This window comes from Leucoraja erinacea, chromosome 31, assembly GCF_028641065.1.
Source record: "Leucoraja erinacea ecotype New England chromosome 31, Leri_hhj_1, whole genome shotgun sequence".
NCBI classification, from domain to species: Eukaryota; Metazoa; Chordata; class Chondrichthyes; order Rajiformes; family Rajidae; genus Leucoraja; species Leucoraja erinaceus.
The window spans coordinates 12,602,890-12,620,319 of record NC_073407.1 but is presented as its reverse complement, the minus strand read 5'-3'; the positions used below and the strand labels follow the sequence as shown (position 1 = coordinate 12,620,319).

Here is a 17,430-nt window from a genome sequence, read left to right as displayed (position 1 = left end):
GATATGCGGGGATCACTGGTTGGTCGGTGGGCTGAAGGGCATGTTTCCGCGCTGTATCTCTAAACTAAAAAATAAAATAAACTTGTTCTGCAAATACTTGCCTGATATTCTAATGGTGGAATAAATCAGTATTACAAAGCACCAAATATCTATAATTTGCAAAGCACTTTGGAAGTCCAAACTTAATGGTGCGATAAATATTTTAATTTACGCAACATGTACCAATGAGTAACAGTTGTGCTTCACACTTACATACATGCCTACAGGTCCCTGTGATCCTGGCAGTCCTGATTTGCCAATGGGGCCCTGAAATTACAGAGCAGGCAGAAAGTTAAGAAGCAATAAATCTTCCAATCATTATTTTCATTCTATTTTTCCCCGGTTTAAATTCTTCTATTTTTAAAATTAAATCCCAAGTCCCGGAACTGAAGCATGACAAGCTTTCAACTCAAACCAATAATTCCAGCTGACATTCTATTATCAACAGGATGCACGCTGGAATTTTACACAACACTTGGTTGAGAACGAGAAATTAAGTTTATAACAGTGGCCGTCAGATCATAAATGAAGCGTGCAGTGATATGGAATACTGTTATCCACTCTAGAGTCCCTTGCATTATTCACATCACAGGAAAGCATCTGTTTTGTGGTACGCTATTCCTGCCAAAAACATCGGCAGATCTGCCCATAACTGTTTGAGAAGGGTCAAGGAAAGAGTGTTCATGTTGTGGCCCCGTTTCCACCAATCTGTCCCCCGCCACGCACAAGAAGCACAAGACAGACACCATTGTATGCAGATGTCGAGAAGTGTGTTCAGCTCTGGCTGAACAACTTCTAATCTTGAGTGTGGACTCGATACGAAGAAGACTGTTTGAGAGATCGAAGTTCAGGCAAAGCTACTGGCCAGGCCAACATGTCGAAGTCATTGTATGTGTATTCCTTTGGCACAACTTGGTCAAGATGACTTGTTAGACTCGATTGGCCTATATTTCTGAAACCTTTTCTATCCATGCAGCTACCTAAATGTCTTTCTAACATTGTAATTGTTCCTGTTTCAACAGCTTCCTCTGGCAAATCATTCCATATACCCACTGCCCTAATGTGTAATGTTGCTAATCGGGTTCCTTTTAAACCCTTCCCATCCCGTCTTAAACCTATGCCCATAATTTTAGTCTTACCTACCTTGCTGAAAGGATTGTGCCCATTCACCTTATCTGAGCCTCTATATGGTCATCCCTAAGTTTTCTATGCTCCAGAGGAAAATAAATCCCAGGCTGAGGCAGCAATGAATTGTCCATCCCATGCCCTTGAGATGGTGGAGGTGAGCAGCGTTCTTAAACCACTGCAGAACTTGAAGGTGTGGGCACACCCACAATCCCATTACGGAGGGAGTTATACATTTCCAAGTCACAGTGCTGTGTGGTTTGGACGTCAGCTTCCAGCTGGTGGTATTCTCAATGCTTTTGCCGACATTGTCATTCTTTATTTTTCAAAAAGCATATAATATTGTCCGATTTACCACTTTATTAAAGTCTTGACCAAGCTTTTGGTTGCCTGAGCTACCAATTTTACTTGGCATTGCACAAAGTTTTATTCTATTAATATACTTTTAAATGCAAGTTGTGCTGTACAGTCATAAACCCTTTTTTGAAGCAAAGATGAAAATATGTTTAAACTATCAATAATGCAAGCACTGGATTTTAACATTGCTCCCCTGATTCAATGGCCTTGAAACATTCCACATCTGAACAGTGCATTTCCCCAACTCTATTACTATTGCCCAAAGAACACGAGCAGGTGACAAAGGGTCACATGGGAGGCATTTCATCTCACCACATGTGTGCTGTCTCTCTGGGAGGTCCAGCCACTTCTCTTCACAGAGCATGGCTAGTAATTTCCCACAAACATTCATGACTTTGAACACCTCTTTCACATGGCCATTCTGCATTGGGGATATATTTAGACTACGCTTTCTACTCACTACAGTTTAGAAGAATAATGGTGAAATAAGACAGATAAAATACCCGATGATCATAGCAGGATAGGTGCAGAGAGGAGGTTTCCGCCTGTATACGAATTCCCAGAGCAGGGCTACTCATAACCTGATAGTAAGCGGTAGATCAGGCGTGGCTGAAACCTCCTCGCTCAAAATGTGGTCAATCTTTGGGATTCTCAACCTGGAGTTCTGTGGCGGTCCCATCATTGATCGCATTCAATACAGATATCAATGGATATGAGGGATCAAGGGGAGTGGGAACTGTGCTGGAAAATGGTGCTGAGGTGGATGGTCGACCTTGATTAACTTGCATTTTGGGGCAGGCTCGAGGGGCTCTTGTTTCTTATTCGGGCTCAAAGGAAAATAGTCCCAGTATTCTTATCTCTGCATTCCTCGTGGTCTGATGAAACGTGTGTGCAACACTTTGTTTCCTTACTCGTTCTCCTGTCCAGCCAGGTATTCCGTCAGCACTGGGACATCCTGCAGAGCCCTGTAAACAGCATGAAAAATACTTCCATTAACACCACTGCAGTCACTGAGAGCTTGCCATGTGCAATACTATAACGCGATGGGGAGAAGTTATAATGGAGAATAAGTATCTCTAGCTCAATACAGGGAGGGCAACCACAGCCTATCCATTTTCTCCCTATAACTAAAGTCCTCCAAACCACACAATTGATGGTCTTGTCAGATATTTTTATTGGCAGTCTTGAGCAGGCACTGAGGGCAGATCGTTGATAAAGTAACGATCAATAAAAAGAACCCTGTAAAATATGGCACAGTGGGGAATCTGAGGAAGACATTGGACCTACAAAATCGAGATACTTGGAACTGCAGATGCTGGTTTACAAAAAAAGACACAAAGTGCTGGAGTAACTCAGCAGATCAGGCAGCAATTCTGGAGAACACGGATAGGTGACGTTTTGGGCTATTTCCAGTATAAAATGAATCTTTCGGGCATGGAATCAGATAGAATTGCTGCATTTAAGAGATATTTAGACATACACTTGAAGTGCAAGGTATGGAAGGAAAATGGCACAATAGAGGCAAGTGGAACCAGTGCAGATGGGCAGAACAGTTGGCATGGGTGTGGTGGACAAAGGACCTGTTCCTGTGAAGCAAAGTAACTTCAGCTTCATTTTTCAACTAGACCATGACTGATTCACAATGAGTTACCCACAATGACTGATCGCTGCACAATGAGTGCCTTTGGGAGAAGTAACCGAATGATTGTTAAAAGGAATCGCTCTGAATGAGGAATCCCAGAGGTACAGTATCACCTGAACACCATCTGCCAGCACTAGTGTGATTGGCACTCAGTTTATAAGCTCAACATTTTAAACTACTTTGTCGCTCAATCGTCAGTAAAATTCCGATAATCTGCGGACAAATTATTTGGAAATCTTGATGGGTCACTACCTGTCTCACTGGATGGTGTTTCTTGTGCTCCATTTAAACTTGTCCAGGACCTGTTTTCCATACTCCCTTTAAATTCACAGGGGCCTGATTCCTGCAATTCCTTCAAACTCACCTGGTTCATAGGAAAATTTATCCTACTACGGTGTTTTTCATTTAAAAAAAAGCAAATTAATAGTGTATTGGAGTATTACGAGGAACTGCATGCAAATGATCCAGAATCTGCCAGTCCCACAACATCAAAGTCCCCCCAACCCACAGTGTTGCCTGTCCATTCCCTCCACAGATGCTGCCTGACCCCTTGAGTTAATCCAGCACTTTGTGTTTTTCCCTCAAGATTCTAGCATCTGCAATTCTTCGTGTCATCAACAAAGTGCTGAATGTGGTGGATTAGTGACGCTTTGGTCAAATGGAGGACAATAACGCAAGGTTAAATAACAAGTTCTAAGCAATTTCTTCATAGTGTGTGGTAGATTTCCTTACAGCCAGTCCTGTCCCTCCATCTGCTCCTTGATCACCTCTCATTCCTCCAAAACCCTGAAAAATACAAAGACATTTGAGTGAGGTGAAATAGTTATTATATTGCTTGCAATTAATGAAAAACAAAACATGCATTTAAAAGCTCAGTAATCATTCTTTAAGTTTAGAAATCCTGTTGTGTTAACAGCAGAACATTACAATGGGTGGATGCAAACCATATTTTGGCCGTGACCTTCCTCAAAAGGGTTCAACAATGGTGGGAAATCCAAGAGCAACTGATCACACAATGGCCCCTAGTTAGGCAGCATCTCTCAGTGCTGAACCTTGGGACACACCATTCATCACCTTGGGACACAACTAGCTTCATGGATGGACACACGCCGAATATTTACAGCAAACTAACCAAAGGCAAGCTCACCATTAGGTTAGCTCACGTCTGGAAGTGCCTGGTTAACTTTCAGTGTGATGTGAAATGACTCGGAAGCGGTTTATAATTGGATTCTACTGCAGAAAAATCAGACCTTCAAATTGCACAAATCTGGAAAAAGCCCGCGGGTGATATGTGATTAAATTTGTAGGCAGAAAAAACTTCACCTTTGTGACTATTCATTCCCCTGCTCAAGCACGTATCTGGTTGCTTATTCTCTGTGGGTTTTCTTTGATAATAAGCAGAATCAATTTCAAGATCCTCACAGCAGTGATGGGATTTGAAATTATGTTGCTGTGTGAATCCATAGACTGGTGGGATGCAACTGCCAGGGCAGCATGGTGACGTAGTGGTAGAGTTGCTGCCTTACATGGCTTGCAGTACATGAGACTCTTGTTCGATCCCGACTACAGGTGCTGTCTGTGTGGAGTTTGTACGTTCTCCCCGTGACTGCGTGGGTTTTCTCCGAGATCTTCGGTTTCCTCCCACACTCCAAAGACATACAGGTTTGTAGATTAATTGGCTTGGTATCATTGTAAATTGTCCCTAGTGTGTGTAGGATAGCGTTAATGTGCGGGGATCGCTGGTCGGTGCGGACTCGGTGGGCTGGAGGGCCTGTTTCCGCGTTGCATCTCTAAACAAAGCTAAGCTAAAACTAAAGGTTGACGACTTGAATTGACTCCTCTCACTCTGTCTCGAGAGCGTTGTCTGGCGTTTGGCATCAGGTAGCTCACCCAGCTGACCAGAATTGCAGTAGGCTGCGATACCAGGGAGGGAAAATGGTGCAGACATTCTTAACCTTGGGAATTTCACAATTGGAATGATTGGTCATCAGGAATAGGAGTAGAATTAGGCCGTTTGGCCCATCAAGTCTACTCCACCATTCAATCATGGCTGAACTCTCTCTCCCTCCTAACCCCATTCTCCCGCCTTCTCCCCAAAGGCTCGGACACCTGTACACATCAACAATCTATCTATCTTTGCCTTAAAAATATATACTGTCTTGGCCTCCACAGCCTTCTGTGGCAAAGAATTCACCACCATTTGACTAAAGAAATGTATCCCCATCTCCTTCCTAAAACAACGTCCTTTAATTCTGAGGCTATGACCTGTCACCCTAGACTATCCCTCTAGTGGAAACATCCTCCCCACATCCACTCTATCCAAGCCTTTCACTATTTCAATGAGGTCCCCTCTCATTCTTTTAAGCTTCGGTGAGTACAATCCCAAGTGCCGTCAAATGCTCATCATGGGTTAACCTACTAATTCCTAGGATCATTCTTGTAAACCTCCTCTGGACCCTCTCCAGAGCCAGCCCATCCTTCCTCAGATATGGTGCCCAAAATGGTTGCATGAATAAAACACTCACCCGAGGCCCTCGACTCCCTGGTTCACCTGGAGTGCCAGACTCTCCCTGTGAGAAAAACAAGACAAGAAGGGAACATTTATATTCATTTGCTTTGGTGCGATGGTGTAGTTATGAGTCTCCCACCACAACGCAACAACCTTTTCCCTGACATTAAGAGGTCATCTTAAGTACGAGCCGAAGACTCAAATACCGAGAACTGATTAAGTGCCACACCACCCCCCCCTCCCCCTCACCCAACCACACCCCCACCCCGAGTTTACACAGGTCAGAGTATACAAGTATACAAAAACGTTTTTGGCAGTGAACAGGTTATACCAACATTAAAATTCAGCAGTGTGAAAAATAAATGAATGTGAATCTCAATGGATTTTGAACAAGAGGAGCAGGTTCAGATGTATTGTTTTTCATTTTTCAAGATGATCAGTTCAGTTCGTAATCACAATGTGAACGGGGCGTTTGACCTTGCTGGCAAGAGCTCAAAGATTGAAGAACATCAACTTGAACATTGTTTTAAAAATACCTTTCAGAGAGATTTCAAAACCTTACAGGTCTACAAAAAAAAACGGAATTAATGGGTGTGCTGCATGAAAAGATGGCATAACCAAAGAAGCATTTGGCCTTCTCCTGTGATGTAATGATTCTATAATGTTTCTGGTCACTATAACATTAGCTGGGTCATAATTATACACTGTGTAGATGAAATGTTCATCCGCTCCAACGTGAGATCAACTGTGCATAATATATAGGAAATACCAAAAGAAAGGATTGGCCATAAGCCAGAGGTGAGGATGCCCCAACATCTGCCCTGGCTGCCTCACACACACACTATGCCATAGTGTAACAGTGATCTAGCGGCACCTCTGTCAGTGTGCTGGGAGCTGCGTGGGTGCAGACTTGTGATGCTGCATTAGTCCCAGCGAGGGAAGGACATAGGCTGGAAGCAACACAAGACCCCACTGACTCCTGACACAGCTCCTTCCAATAATTATTTAATGCAATAGACGGGGTATCATCATCTAACGCTCATCTATCAACAAAAAAAGATTACATATGATGCACCCTTACTTTGATTCAAAATCCATGTTATGCAGGTTGGATCTTGTAAGCCCTGTAGGAAGTGGACTAAGAACTCCCCAAGGCTCCTTAACACAAAAGCAGTGGAGTTGCTGCCTCACAACGCTTGCAACGCCAGAGACCCGGGTTTGATCCCGACTATGGGTGCTGTCTGTACGGAGTTAATACGTTCTCCGCGCGAGTTTTCTCCGAGGTCTTTGGTTTCCTCCCACACTCCAAAGACAAGTAGGTTTGTAGGTTAATTGGCTTGGAATAAGTGCAAATTGTCCCTAGTGTGTAGGATAGTGTTAATGTGCAGGGATCGCAGGACTCATTAGGCTAAAGGGCTTGTTTCTACGGTGAATCTCTAAACTAAAAAAATTAAACAAAAATCTTTGTTCTCCTGTGATAGACATGAAAGCAAACAGTTTACATAGGACATGAAATGGTTGTAATCTGTATTAAAAGTACAGAATGGGAACCTGTGTACCAGACTTTCCTTCAGCACCCTGTATTCCTTGCTGGCCTTTTAATCCCTGTGGAGATTGAAACACATTTTGAATCAAACTGTCTGCAAAACAATAACATTTGAGACAAACTTATAAGAACAGCTGGAAAATAACTTAAAAGCCATTAATGTAATATGAGAGCCACAATAAAGTATAAAATGAAACACATTTGGGTTGAAAAACAAGTTGAAGCAACAATGAAACCCTGTGTGTTATAAAATGCACAAACCCAGAGAATTGCTTAAAGTAAAACCCAAACTGTTTCACAATACGCCACGGCTCATTTGCAAATGGTGAAAACTGCAGTTACTGGTCTCGGATGCAAGTCAGTGGAGTGTTTTATCGAGGTAGTAAAAAAGATATAAATAACCTAACTCAAAAATAGAGTCCGATTGGCTACCATATTTTCTCTCCACAGGTTGCAAGAAAATCTTATTAGGTCATTATTTTCAGCATCCTGCATTGGTAATCTGTACCTTGTCATTGAACCGTGTCAGCCGTCTGGAGCCAGGGTTATGGACCCAAAACGTCGCCTGACCTGCTGAGTTACTCCAGCAATTTGTGTTTTACTTAAGGATTGGAGAGGGGATCAAGATGCAGTGGCTGCATGGGAACAAATGGCATCGAAAAGAGGGAACCAAGAGGGTCTGCTGAAGGAAAGTTGGCTTTAAGGTGAGAGGGGGAAATGTTAAAAATGAAAGGGGGGGGGGGGGGGGGGGGAGGAGGGAAATACGTTTCAGGGGAACTATGAAAGATAGGAATAAAACACTGGGTTAATGGCCAAACTTTAAATGTTTAAGAAGGAACTGCGGATGCCGGAAAATCGAAGGTAGACAAAAATGCTAGAGAAACTCAGCGGGTGAGGCAGCATCTATGGAGCGAAGGAAATAGGCGACGTTTCAGGCCGAGACCCTTGGTATATCTCCACTTTTTTCTTTTTTTTTTTCCTTTTTCTCTCTTACATCTTTATTCACTCTTTGGCCGCACTACTCTGGCCAGCACTGCTCTGGCCGGCACTACTCTGGCCGGCACTACTCTGGCTAGGTATGTTGCAAAACCTACCTGAGCGTTGTTTGAGAATCTGCCCCACCCCGTGTGCGCGATTTTGGCGCTGTTTAGAGGGGGCGGGTTTAAAACGCGATTTTTACTAGGCTGTTGCAATCGAAAATGTTCAGCCTAGTAAATCATTAACGAAAAATCGCTGAAGGAGCAAAAGGTAATAATGTATAGTGTTTAAAAATCACTCTCTAAACCCGGACCTCTCGCAGCCCCAGGGTTTTATAAAGGAACAATAAAGGGGGGGGGGGGGGGGGGGGGAACCCTGTATATAAAGTTTTCTATAGCGAATAGTTCATTTTGGGCTCTTTATATCCCGCAGTAATTTGAGGGCACAAATCCAGCGCAATGTGAACGTTCTAAACCAGCGCGTTCACAGGAACCCACTAGAAAACCGATTAAAATGGACTTTAATTTACAGCAATTGAACACTAAATTCATTCCATTTGGCCTATAAATTGATGTAAATGAGATTTAAAAATCATGTTTTATTGTGAATTATTTGTGAATATTATTTGGACACTTAGGCTATTTAAAAATGTTAGTCATTTATTAAGAAATGGATGGATGTTTAGATCTAGTAATTGAAGTTTGAAATTAGCTACAATTGGGTAACTAACTAATTATATGCTTTAATTTCAGGTCATCCAAGTAAGATTATTTTATATTTGTTTCAGAATGGTTCAATCTATGATAACTGAAAATTTCATTCAGTTCTCTTAATTTTTAAGAACGTTATGGGCTTTTGACTGTCCATCATCACAGCTTTTTTGTTATGTCCATAGAAAATCAATAGGGAACAAGATGCTAATTCTCGAGTATTGGCTTTTTTTTTGAGATATGAAAGTTTTCCTTATTTTTACATCTTGGGATAGTCTTGATTTTTTAAATCTCTTTGGTAACGGCACCACTCTGGCAGGCACTACTGTGGCCACACTACTCTGGCAGGCTAGGGGTCCTAGCGTTTCACCTTTCTCTTTTTCTCTTTCTTGTTCTTTCTCTTTTCTTTTCCATTATTTGCAGGTTAAAAGATTAAAATTGAAGCTGTACAATAATTGTATAATTTTATATGCCGAATGTTTTATTCTTGTACAATTGCTTCTAATAAAAATAATTTAAAAAATAAATAAATAAAAATGTTTTGTCTACCGCCAAACTTTACATAGTTGGCTGGATTGTGCTCGTCTCTCGTATTTTTGTGACCCACTTTGTTTAAGTTGAAGTCCAGATTTCACTGGTGCTGCCGCCCAGGAAAGCCGCAACTAGGTCTCAGGTTGTACAACCTGACCCCTGCTCTGGATACACTGTACATGTCCCACACACAATCAAACAAGTCAATCCTCGCAAATTCACTTACTGCTGATCCAGGTAATCCCACCAAACCACGCTGACCAACATGTCCCTGTTCAAAACAAAATGCAAGGGGACATTTTACACAATTGATCAAAAGGATTTTTGCTGACTGGTGCACATGATAAAACTGATTCACTTAGCACCATATTCTCAATTGTGTTACTCCTGTCAAAATACCAGGGGATGCATGTAACCAAGGTTACCGAGTGAAGGAAGAAGGTGTCAGTGCAATAAAGATTATTTTTAGGAATGGAATTATTTGACAACGGGAAAGTATGCCTCACTGAATCCAGCATTTTATGCTGCTGCTCTTTAGCAAACAAATCATTTTCTTAAAAAAAGGATTACATTTTGTCCTGGATTTTTATTGTAATTGTAATGAATGAGAAATGTAGAAAATCTGTGATATGTATATTAATTCATCCAATGGGAACAACTCAGTAATGCAAAGTATCGTGTAGATCTTCAGTATGTGGAGCAGGGGGGAGTGGGTTCATCACTAACCAAGCTTCCAATTCCTTTGGCCTACAAGACTGTCAGGACTGAACCATCAGGCTTGTGAGTCCCTCTCAAGGTTGACTTGTTTTTCCTATCTCACACACAAATGTGACATGAAGATGCAGCCATTAAACCACATTAAATCAGGTCAATGTTGATGCTACAGAGACTGTCATAAGTTCATAAGTTCCTGGAGAAAATTTAGAAGGATGAGAGGCGTTCTTATTGAAACATATAAGGTTATTAAGGGTTTGAACATGCTAGAGGCAGGAAACATGTTCCCGATGTTGGGAAGTCCAGAACCAGGGACCACAGTTTAAGAATAAGGTGTGAGCCATTTAGAACAGAGATGAGGATATACTTTTTCACACCGAGAGTTGTGAGCCTGTGGAATTCTCTGCCTCAGAGGGCAGTGGGGGCCGGTTCTCTGGATGCTTTCAAGAGAGAGATAGCAGAGTCAAGGGATATGGGGAGAAGGCAGGAATGGGGTACTGATTGTGGATGATCAGCCATGATCACATTGAATGGCGGTACTGACTCGAAGAGTCGAATGGCTTACTCCTACAGCTATTGTCTACTGTCTATTAAAATGCAGATTTAAAAAAAATGTCAGGGCTGCATCAAGGTAGATTGGAGGATCGGGACTTTATCCTTAGCAATGAGCACAGAATATAGTGCTGCAGGGAAAATGCAGATTGAAAAAAGATGCACGGGGTGCAACAAAGTAGAATGGAAAGTCAGAAATTAATGCTGAGCAAATGAGCATAAATAAGCATGTCTTTGCCACACGTTAACTGAGGTGGTTCCTGTCCCTTCCAGAACCTCCCTTGCAGTTGCAGTTTCCCAACAAATACTAACCTTGTGTCCTCTGGTTCCACGGATTCCCTTGTGTCCATCAGCTCCCCTGTTACCCTGCCACATTGTAAAACAAGGGGAAACAAAGCAAATAATGAAGACAAAATGTCAAGTGTAATTGACAATCTCTTGCATCACAATACTCGTCAGAAATCTTACGGACATGTTCATTCAAATGCATCATCATGCAGTTTGTCTATTGGCGAGTTGGCTAATCTGTCTCCATGAGTTGTGGGAGAGCTCAAGGTGAAGCTCGGTGGGAAGATGCGACCTAACTTACAGTGGAGTAACATGAAGAATTTACCATGCAGGTAAAATGTCAGGTGCTCAAATAAGTGTTCTCCAGCCTAACCCCATCTCCCAGCACTGGGTCCGTAGCCTTGCAGGTCAGGGCTATTCAAGTCGCATCCAAGTACTGTATGAATGTAATGGGTGGAGAATGGGCAGGTTCCAGCCTCCGAATTTCATAAGAGTAAAAATGTTTTTTCTACCCTCTTCCCCCCCCCCCCCCCCCCCCCCCCCCCCCCCCCCCCCCCCCCCCCCAGACCCTCCATCTTATCCCTCCACCCACCAGTTATTTTAATGCCCTATGAATTTAGATGCCTGAGGGAAATAAGCCCTTATAATGTTAAACTTCCCCCCAGTCTCCTCTGTTCCAAGGAAAACAAACCCAGTCTATTATTCGTCTAAACTCCGGTGGGACAGCATGCTTGCTAGTCACCTCTTCAGAATAGGAGGGAGAGACCACACAGGAATCCATTCCGATTACGTTATTCAATGAACACTGAGGCTGAAAGCACTCTGAAGGCCAAAGCCTTCAGTGAAATCACAGATCACTTCCTGTTAATAATCATTTACAATAATCATGTTTCAGTTGATAGTTAGATTTATATTCTACTGAAACATAATCATTGTGATCAAATTTCAGTTTTGGAGCTCTCCAAAACTAACCTTGGATCCCGTCAGTCCCTGTGGCCCCTGAAGCCCCATGGCTCCATCTTCACCCTGAAAGAAAACAAACAAGTGGTGACTATCAAAGGGAAGATGGAAGTTGAGTTTTCCTCTGCAACGGGGGAAGGTCTTGACTATCTGCAGGTATTGAGTATAAGAGTTGAAAATTCATATAATAAAACTTCAGTTTGGCCACATTTGGAAAATTGTGTGTAGTTCTGGTTGCCCCATTAAGGGAAGGATATGGAGACTTTGTAAAAAATGCACAAGAGGTTCACCAAGATATCGGCTGGATTGGAGAGAGTTTTAGCTACAGGGAGAGGTTGGACAAACTTGGATTGTTTCCTCTGGAGCATCGGAGGCTGAGGGGAGACCTGATAGAAGTATATCAAATTGTGAGCCACAGATAGGATATATAGTCAGAACCTTTTCTCCCCAGGGTAGAAATGGCAGATATTAGATGGCATGGGTTTAAGGTGGGAGGGAGAAAAATTAAAGGAGATGTGTGGGACAATTTTTTTTACTACACAGAGAGTGGTGGGTACCTGAGATGCATTGCCAAGGGAAGTGCTGGAAGCAAATATAAAAGCACCATTAAATAGGCTTTTGACATACATGTGAACATGGGGATGGTGGGATATAGATCATGTATAGGCAGATGGGATTAGTTTAATTTGATATAATTGTTGGCACAGATATCATGGGCCAGTTCCTGTGCCATACTATTTTGCAGACTTAATAATCTAGATAACTTTTATTTATATATTTTAAATATTTTAAAGGGTATTATTTATTGATGATCCTGATATTATCATTGTATTGAACTCAGGGTTACCAACATTTGCTACTTTGATTCAGTAAGTCCTCAAACTCATGGAACTTCTTACAGATGCCCCATACCCTGCCTGACAGAATATAAAACATGAGGATTTCTCAATAGTCTATGACATTTAGCAGCACATAGAAACATCGAAAATAAGTGCAAGAGTAGGACATTCGGCCCTTTGAGCCAGCATCGCCATTCAATCTGATCATGATTGATCATCCAAAATCAGTACCCCATTCCTGCTTTCACCCCACTTTCCCTTTCGCCCCATTCCATTAACCCTAAGAGCTAAGTCTAACTCTCACTAGTATACATCCAGTGAATTGGCCTCCACTGCCTTCTGTGGCAGAGAATTCCATGGATTCACATCTTTCTGGGTGAAAAAGTGTTTCCTCATCTCAGTCCTAAATGACCTACTCCTTATTCTTAAACTGTGATCCCTGGCTCTGGACTCCCCCAACATCGGGGACACTGTTCCTGCACATTATATAAATGACGCAGATAACAAAAAAATAGACTTGAGAGAGAGGTTAAAAACTCCTAAAACATTGAAACTATTTAAAGTTTGAAAGAAAATGGCAAAACACACGTTAAAACACTTAAAAGAAACATTAACAAAACATGCAACCCAAGAAATTTGGATAGTATATGCGAGTTAAACAAGGAACAAAGGAATATTTGATGATATAAGCAATTCCATAGCTTTGAGGATGTAATGAACCAAAGTAGCAGGTTTTGGTAACCCTGAGTTCAATAGAGTAATAATATTAGATCACAAGTAATAATATCCTTTAAAATATTTAAAATATATAAATAAATGTCATCTGGATTATCAAGTCTGCAAATTAGTTTAAAACAAATGAGTTTTAATTCGAGGCATACTCACTTCAGGTCCCGCTGCCCCAAGCCGACCTCTGTGTCCGGATATTCCAGGGATCCCCGCTGTCCCCCTTGGTCCTGGAAGTCCTCTTTTTCTGATCGGTCCAGGAACACCCTAAAAAAATGCAAGAGGCACATTGCCCATTAATTCGATAAATTCACTGCGTTTCTCCTCTTCAAAAAACACATTGAATAATGGGCTGAGGTTCGGAGTGCTTTTTTATTTTAGGCCATGTTTTCGAATATGATTTTTCTGAGCGAAATGCACTGCTGGCCATTTCTGGCTGAGGTTGTGGCACTCTGTAAATATGACCTGACGTCTCCCAGTGGAATATAGACCATTGTATAGCATAGGACGCGGCCCTTCAGCCCGCCACGTCTGCATGACCATAATGCCAATCTAAACTGAAACCATTTGCCTGCCAATGACCCATCTCCCTCAATTCCTGGCCTGTTCCTGTGACCATCCAACCACCTCTTAAAAATTCCTGTTGTATCTTCTTCCACCACCTCCCTGTCACTGCCCTCTGGACACTTGCCAACACATGATGTAATCTTGCCTCACGCAAGTTCTTTAAACATTCCCCCTCGTACTTTAAATCTATGCATTTGACATTTCCAGCCTTGGAATTATCTTTGTCCATCTTTGCCATTTCTCTCATAGTTTTATAAACTTCTATCAGGTTGCACTTCAGCCTCCGATACTCTGGAGGGAGCAGTCCAAGTTTCCCCACACTCTCCCTGCAGCTAATACTCTCCGGTCCAGCTGATATCTTGGTGAACTACTTCTGTACCCAAAGCAGTGACATCCTGCAATGAGGCGACTGGAATTGCACACAATAATCCAAGTATGGAAGGATCCCGACCCAACACATCACCCATCCACGTTCTCCAGAGATGCTGCTTGATCCACTGAGTTACTCCAGCATGTTGTGCCAATTATAGCTTTGTACAGCTGCAATATAACTTCCCAACTTTTATACTCCACGCCCTGACCGATGAAGGTACACCTTCTTTACCACATTATCCACTTGTGTTGCCACTTTCTGGAAGCTCTGGACTTGCACCCCAAGATCCCTCTGGACATCAATGATCCAAACATCCTTGTCATTTACATCCCCTATGCAATGCTCCTTTTGAAGTTCTGTCGGTGAACTCAGACCACATTGTCTCAGGGATGCACTACAATGGCTGCACTCCTGGACAATTCTGCCTCATAGCTCCATCAATCCAAGTACAATCCCTACCACCAGTGTTGTTTGTGTTGATGCTGCAGGCTCTCCCTATGGGCTTCCCCAGGTGCTCCGGTTTCCTCCCACACTCCAAATGCGTGGTCGGGCTGGTAGGTTATTTGGCCACTGTAAATTGCCCCAGTGTGTGACTGAGCGGCGGAATCAATGGGAACAGAATGAGAATAAAATGGGATGAATTTACATGGGTGGATGATGGTCGGTGCGGACCTGCTGGGCCAGAGGACCAAGCTCTGTGCAGTATGACTTGCATTAGCTTCTGCACCCTACTGGAACTCCACCAAGTCCCACACTTGTTTCTATCCCATTAATGAATGATCCCTCTGCTTACAATGTCCATACCTAATAAATGAATGAATGAAATAAAATCCCCACTGCATCAACATTATTTATTATATCTCCCACAGCAGCCGTAGTATGGTGCCAGGTAATTTTTGATACAATGTTCGCCATTTGAAATAAAAATGTTAATCACCTGTTTGAATCCAAATAACACAGTGCGTGCAGTTTCTCAGGTGAGGGATTAAACCGGTAATACATACACAGTCTCCTTTCTCCCCATGGTCTCCCGGTGCTCCATCGGCAGATCTTGTACCCTGTCAGAGTGGTACAAACCAGTCATTCGTAATCAGGAACAAATCCCATTCAAGCAACACATTCTTGTCAACGTTTTATTTTCAGATGGGACAAGTGATTTCCCCCTTTCATGAAACATTAAAACATTATACTTGATTCAGTGAGGTGGCCATTTCTCTGAATGACCTGAAACAATATTCGAAGGGTTAATGCCTTCACCTGTGACAGGCTGGTCAGGCAGCACTACAATATTGTTTGTGCAATAATGCTCTCGTGAAGCTTTTGTGCAATAATACTCCCATATTACTAACTGGTAGACTCAGTCACTTTTAATCCGCAAAACTATTTCTCCTACATTACTTTTTCCTTCTTTGGGTTTTTACATTCTGTAAGCCAGAACTGAGGTGAAAGACATTTGGGAAACTTACTGCTGGCCTTGTCTGTGACACTTTAAGGTACGAGGGGAAAGATTTAATAGGAACTTGAGGAGCAACTTTTCACAGATTTATGAAATGAGCTGCCAGAGGAAGTGGTTGAGGCAGCTACAACAACATTTAGAAGACATTCGGACAAGGGTCAAGGATAGGAAAGGTTCAGTGGAATACAAGAAAAAGGCAAGCAAATGGGACTAGCTTGGATGGGGCATCTTGGTTGGCAGAGACAGGTTGAGCCAAGAGCCTATTCCAATGCTGGATGATTCTAGTGACTCGCTGCCTCAAAAGACAACAGCTTCATCAACCAAACCCTGGTCACACTCTCATCTCCTGCCATCGGGAAGGTGGCATAGGAGCCTGAAAATTATAACGTCCAGGTTCAGGAGCAGCTTTTTCCCAACAAGCATCAGGCTATTAAACACTACAGCCTCCAAATATGCTCCAAATTACATAACTTGGGGGGGGGGGGGGGTTATTGATTTTTGTCTCCATAATATTTTTGTTTGTCTGTTTTCCATGCCCTAGGCTTCTTTTTCAGCTGTCAGTCAGAGAACTCTTTAACTACTGAAGACATCGAGCAAGGGCCCAGTACCGTTCTTGCTTCAGTAATAAAATAACTTGTTATGTTCTTGCACTGTCAGAAATAGTTTCGATTATTGCCAAAGATGACGGGGTCACGAGGATATAAGCCTGTCGCCAAGTTTGGGGAGGCTGATTGGTAATAATATGAGCATGTTATTTTTAGAGGAATATAGATGAAGTTGGAACCTTTTGTACACTTCCACATTCTGAAAGATTTACTATGTGGGAACCAGGTGAAGACATCCAGTAATTGTGGATCGCAATCATAGTTAAACGTGGAATATGTAATAAAATGTGTGTCTCTTACAGGATCACCCACTGGACCTCGGATCCCCGGAATTCCAGGCCATCCCTGAAAACAACAGAAATCCTGGTCAGGCACAGCTGATCGCAAGAACTCGAAACTTGCCAGTTCCTTATAATTAATGACACTGATGTTTAAAAGCTTTGATGCTGTCTGTTAGCGACTAAGAGGCTCTGTGAGGCAAGGGGTCAATTTAACCCCACTTTAACCCAGTTATAAATTATGTTATTCATTTTCAAAACAGTCCATTTCCAACTCATTCTGGAGCCACTGGTCTTCTATTGGCCAGCAGCCACCTTGCAGCTAACTCTTTATAGTCCATTGCATTTATTGCTCAAGGGTTGATGGTCACAGAACAGCAATTCACCCGTGCCATGCCAATCCTCCCACTGTAACCTGTATATATGTTGCTTGTTCTCCATTAAATGCGCCAATTTTGGATAGCTATCCAACCAGCAACACCCCCCCCCCCCTCTCCCTTCCCTGCCTTACTTGGATGTGCACCCATTTCTTCCACCATCCTGCCTTCCTTTCTTCTTCAACCCATCGCCTTCCACCTTAACGGCCGCGGGACTTACCATCGCCCGCCGGGGGCTTTAACATCAGGAGAAGAATA

At 42.6% G+C, this 17,430-nt stretch overlaps 1 protein-coding gene across 1 annotated transcript in view; it reads right to left on the bottom strand.

Moving 5' to 3' along the window:
• LOC129711929 (collagen alpha-1(I) chain-like) overlaps positions 1–17,430 on the bottom strand; it is a 38,104-nt gene that overhangs the window by 6,782 nt on the left and 13,892 nt on the right. The window contains exons 8-18 of the mRNA XM_055659956.1: positions 16,818–16,862; positions 15,461–15,514; positions 13,676–13,783; positions 11,964–12,017; positions 11,016–11,069; positions 9,664–9,708; positions 7,224–7,277; positions 5,689–5,733; positions 3,896–3,949; positions 2,433–2,486; positions 253–306 (exon numbers count right to left, since the gene is read on the bottom strand). Of these exons, the coding sequence (XP_055515931.1) occupies positions 253–306; positions 2,433–2,486; positions 3,896–3,949; positions 5,689–5,733; positions 7,224–7,277; positions 9,664–9,708; positions 11,016–11,069; positions 11,964–12,017; positions 13,676–13,783; positions 15,461–15,514; positions 16,818–16,862 (621 nt within the window). The remainder of the gene's footprint in view (positions 1–252; positions 307–2,432; positions 2,487–3,895; positions 3,950–5,688; positions 5,734–7,223; positions 7,278–9,663; positions 9,709–11,015; positions 11,070–11,963; positions 12,018–13,675; positions 13,784–15,460; positions 15,515–16,817; positions 16,863–17,430) is intronic.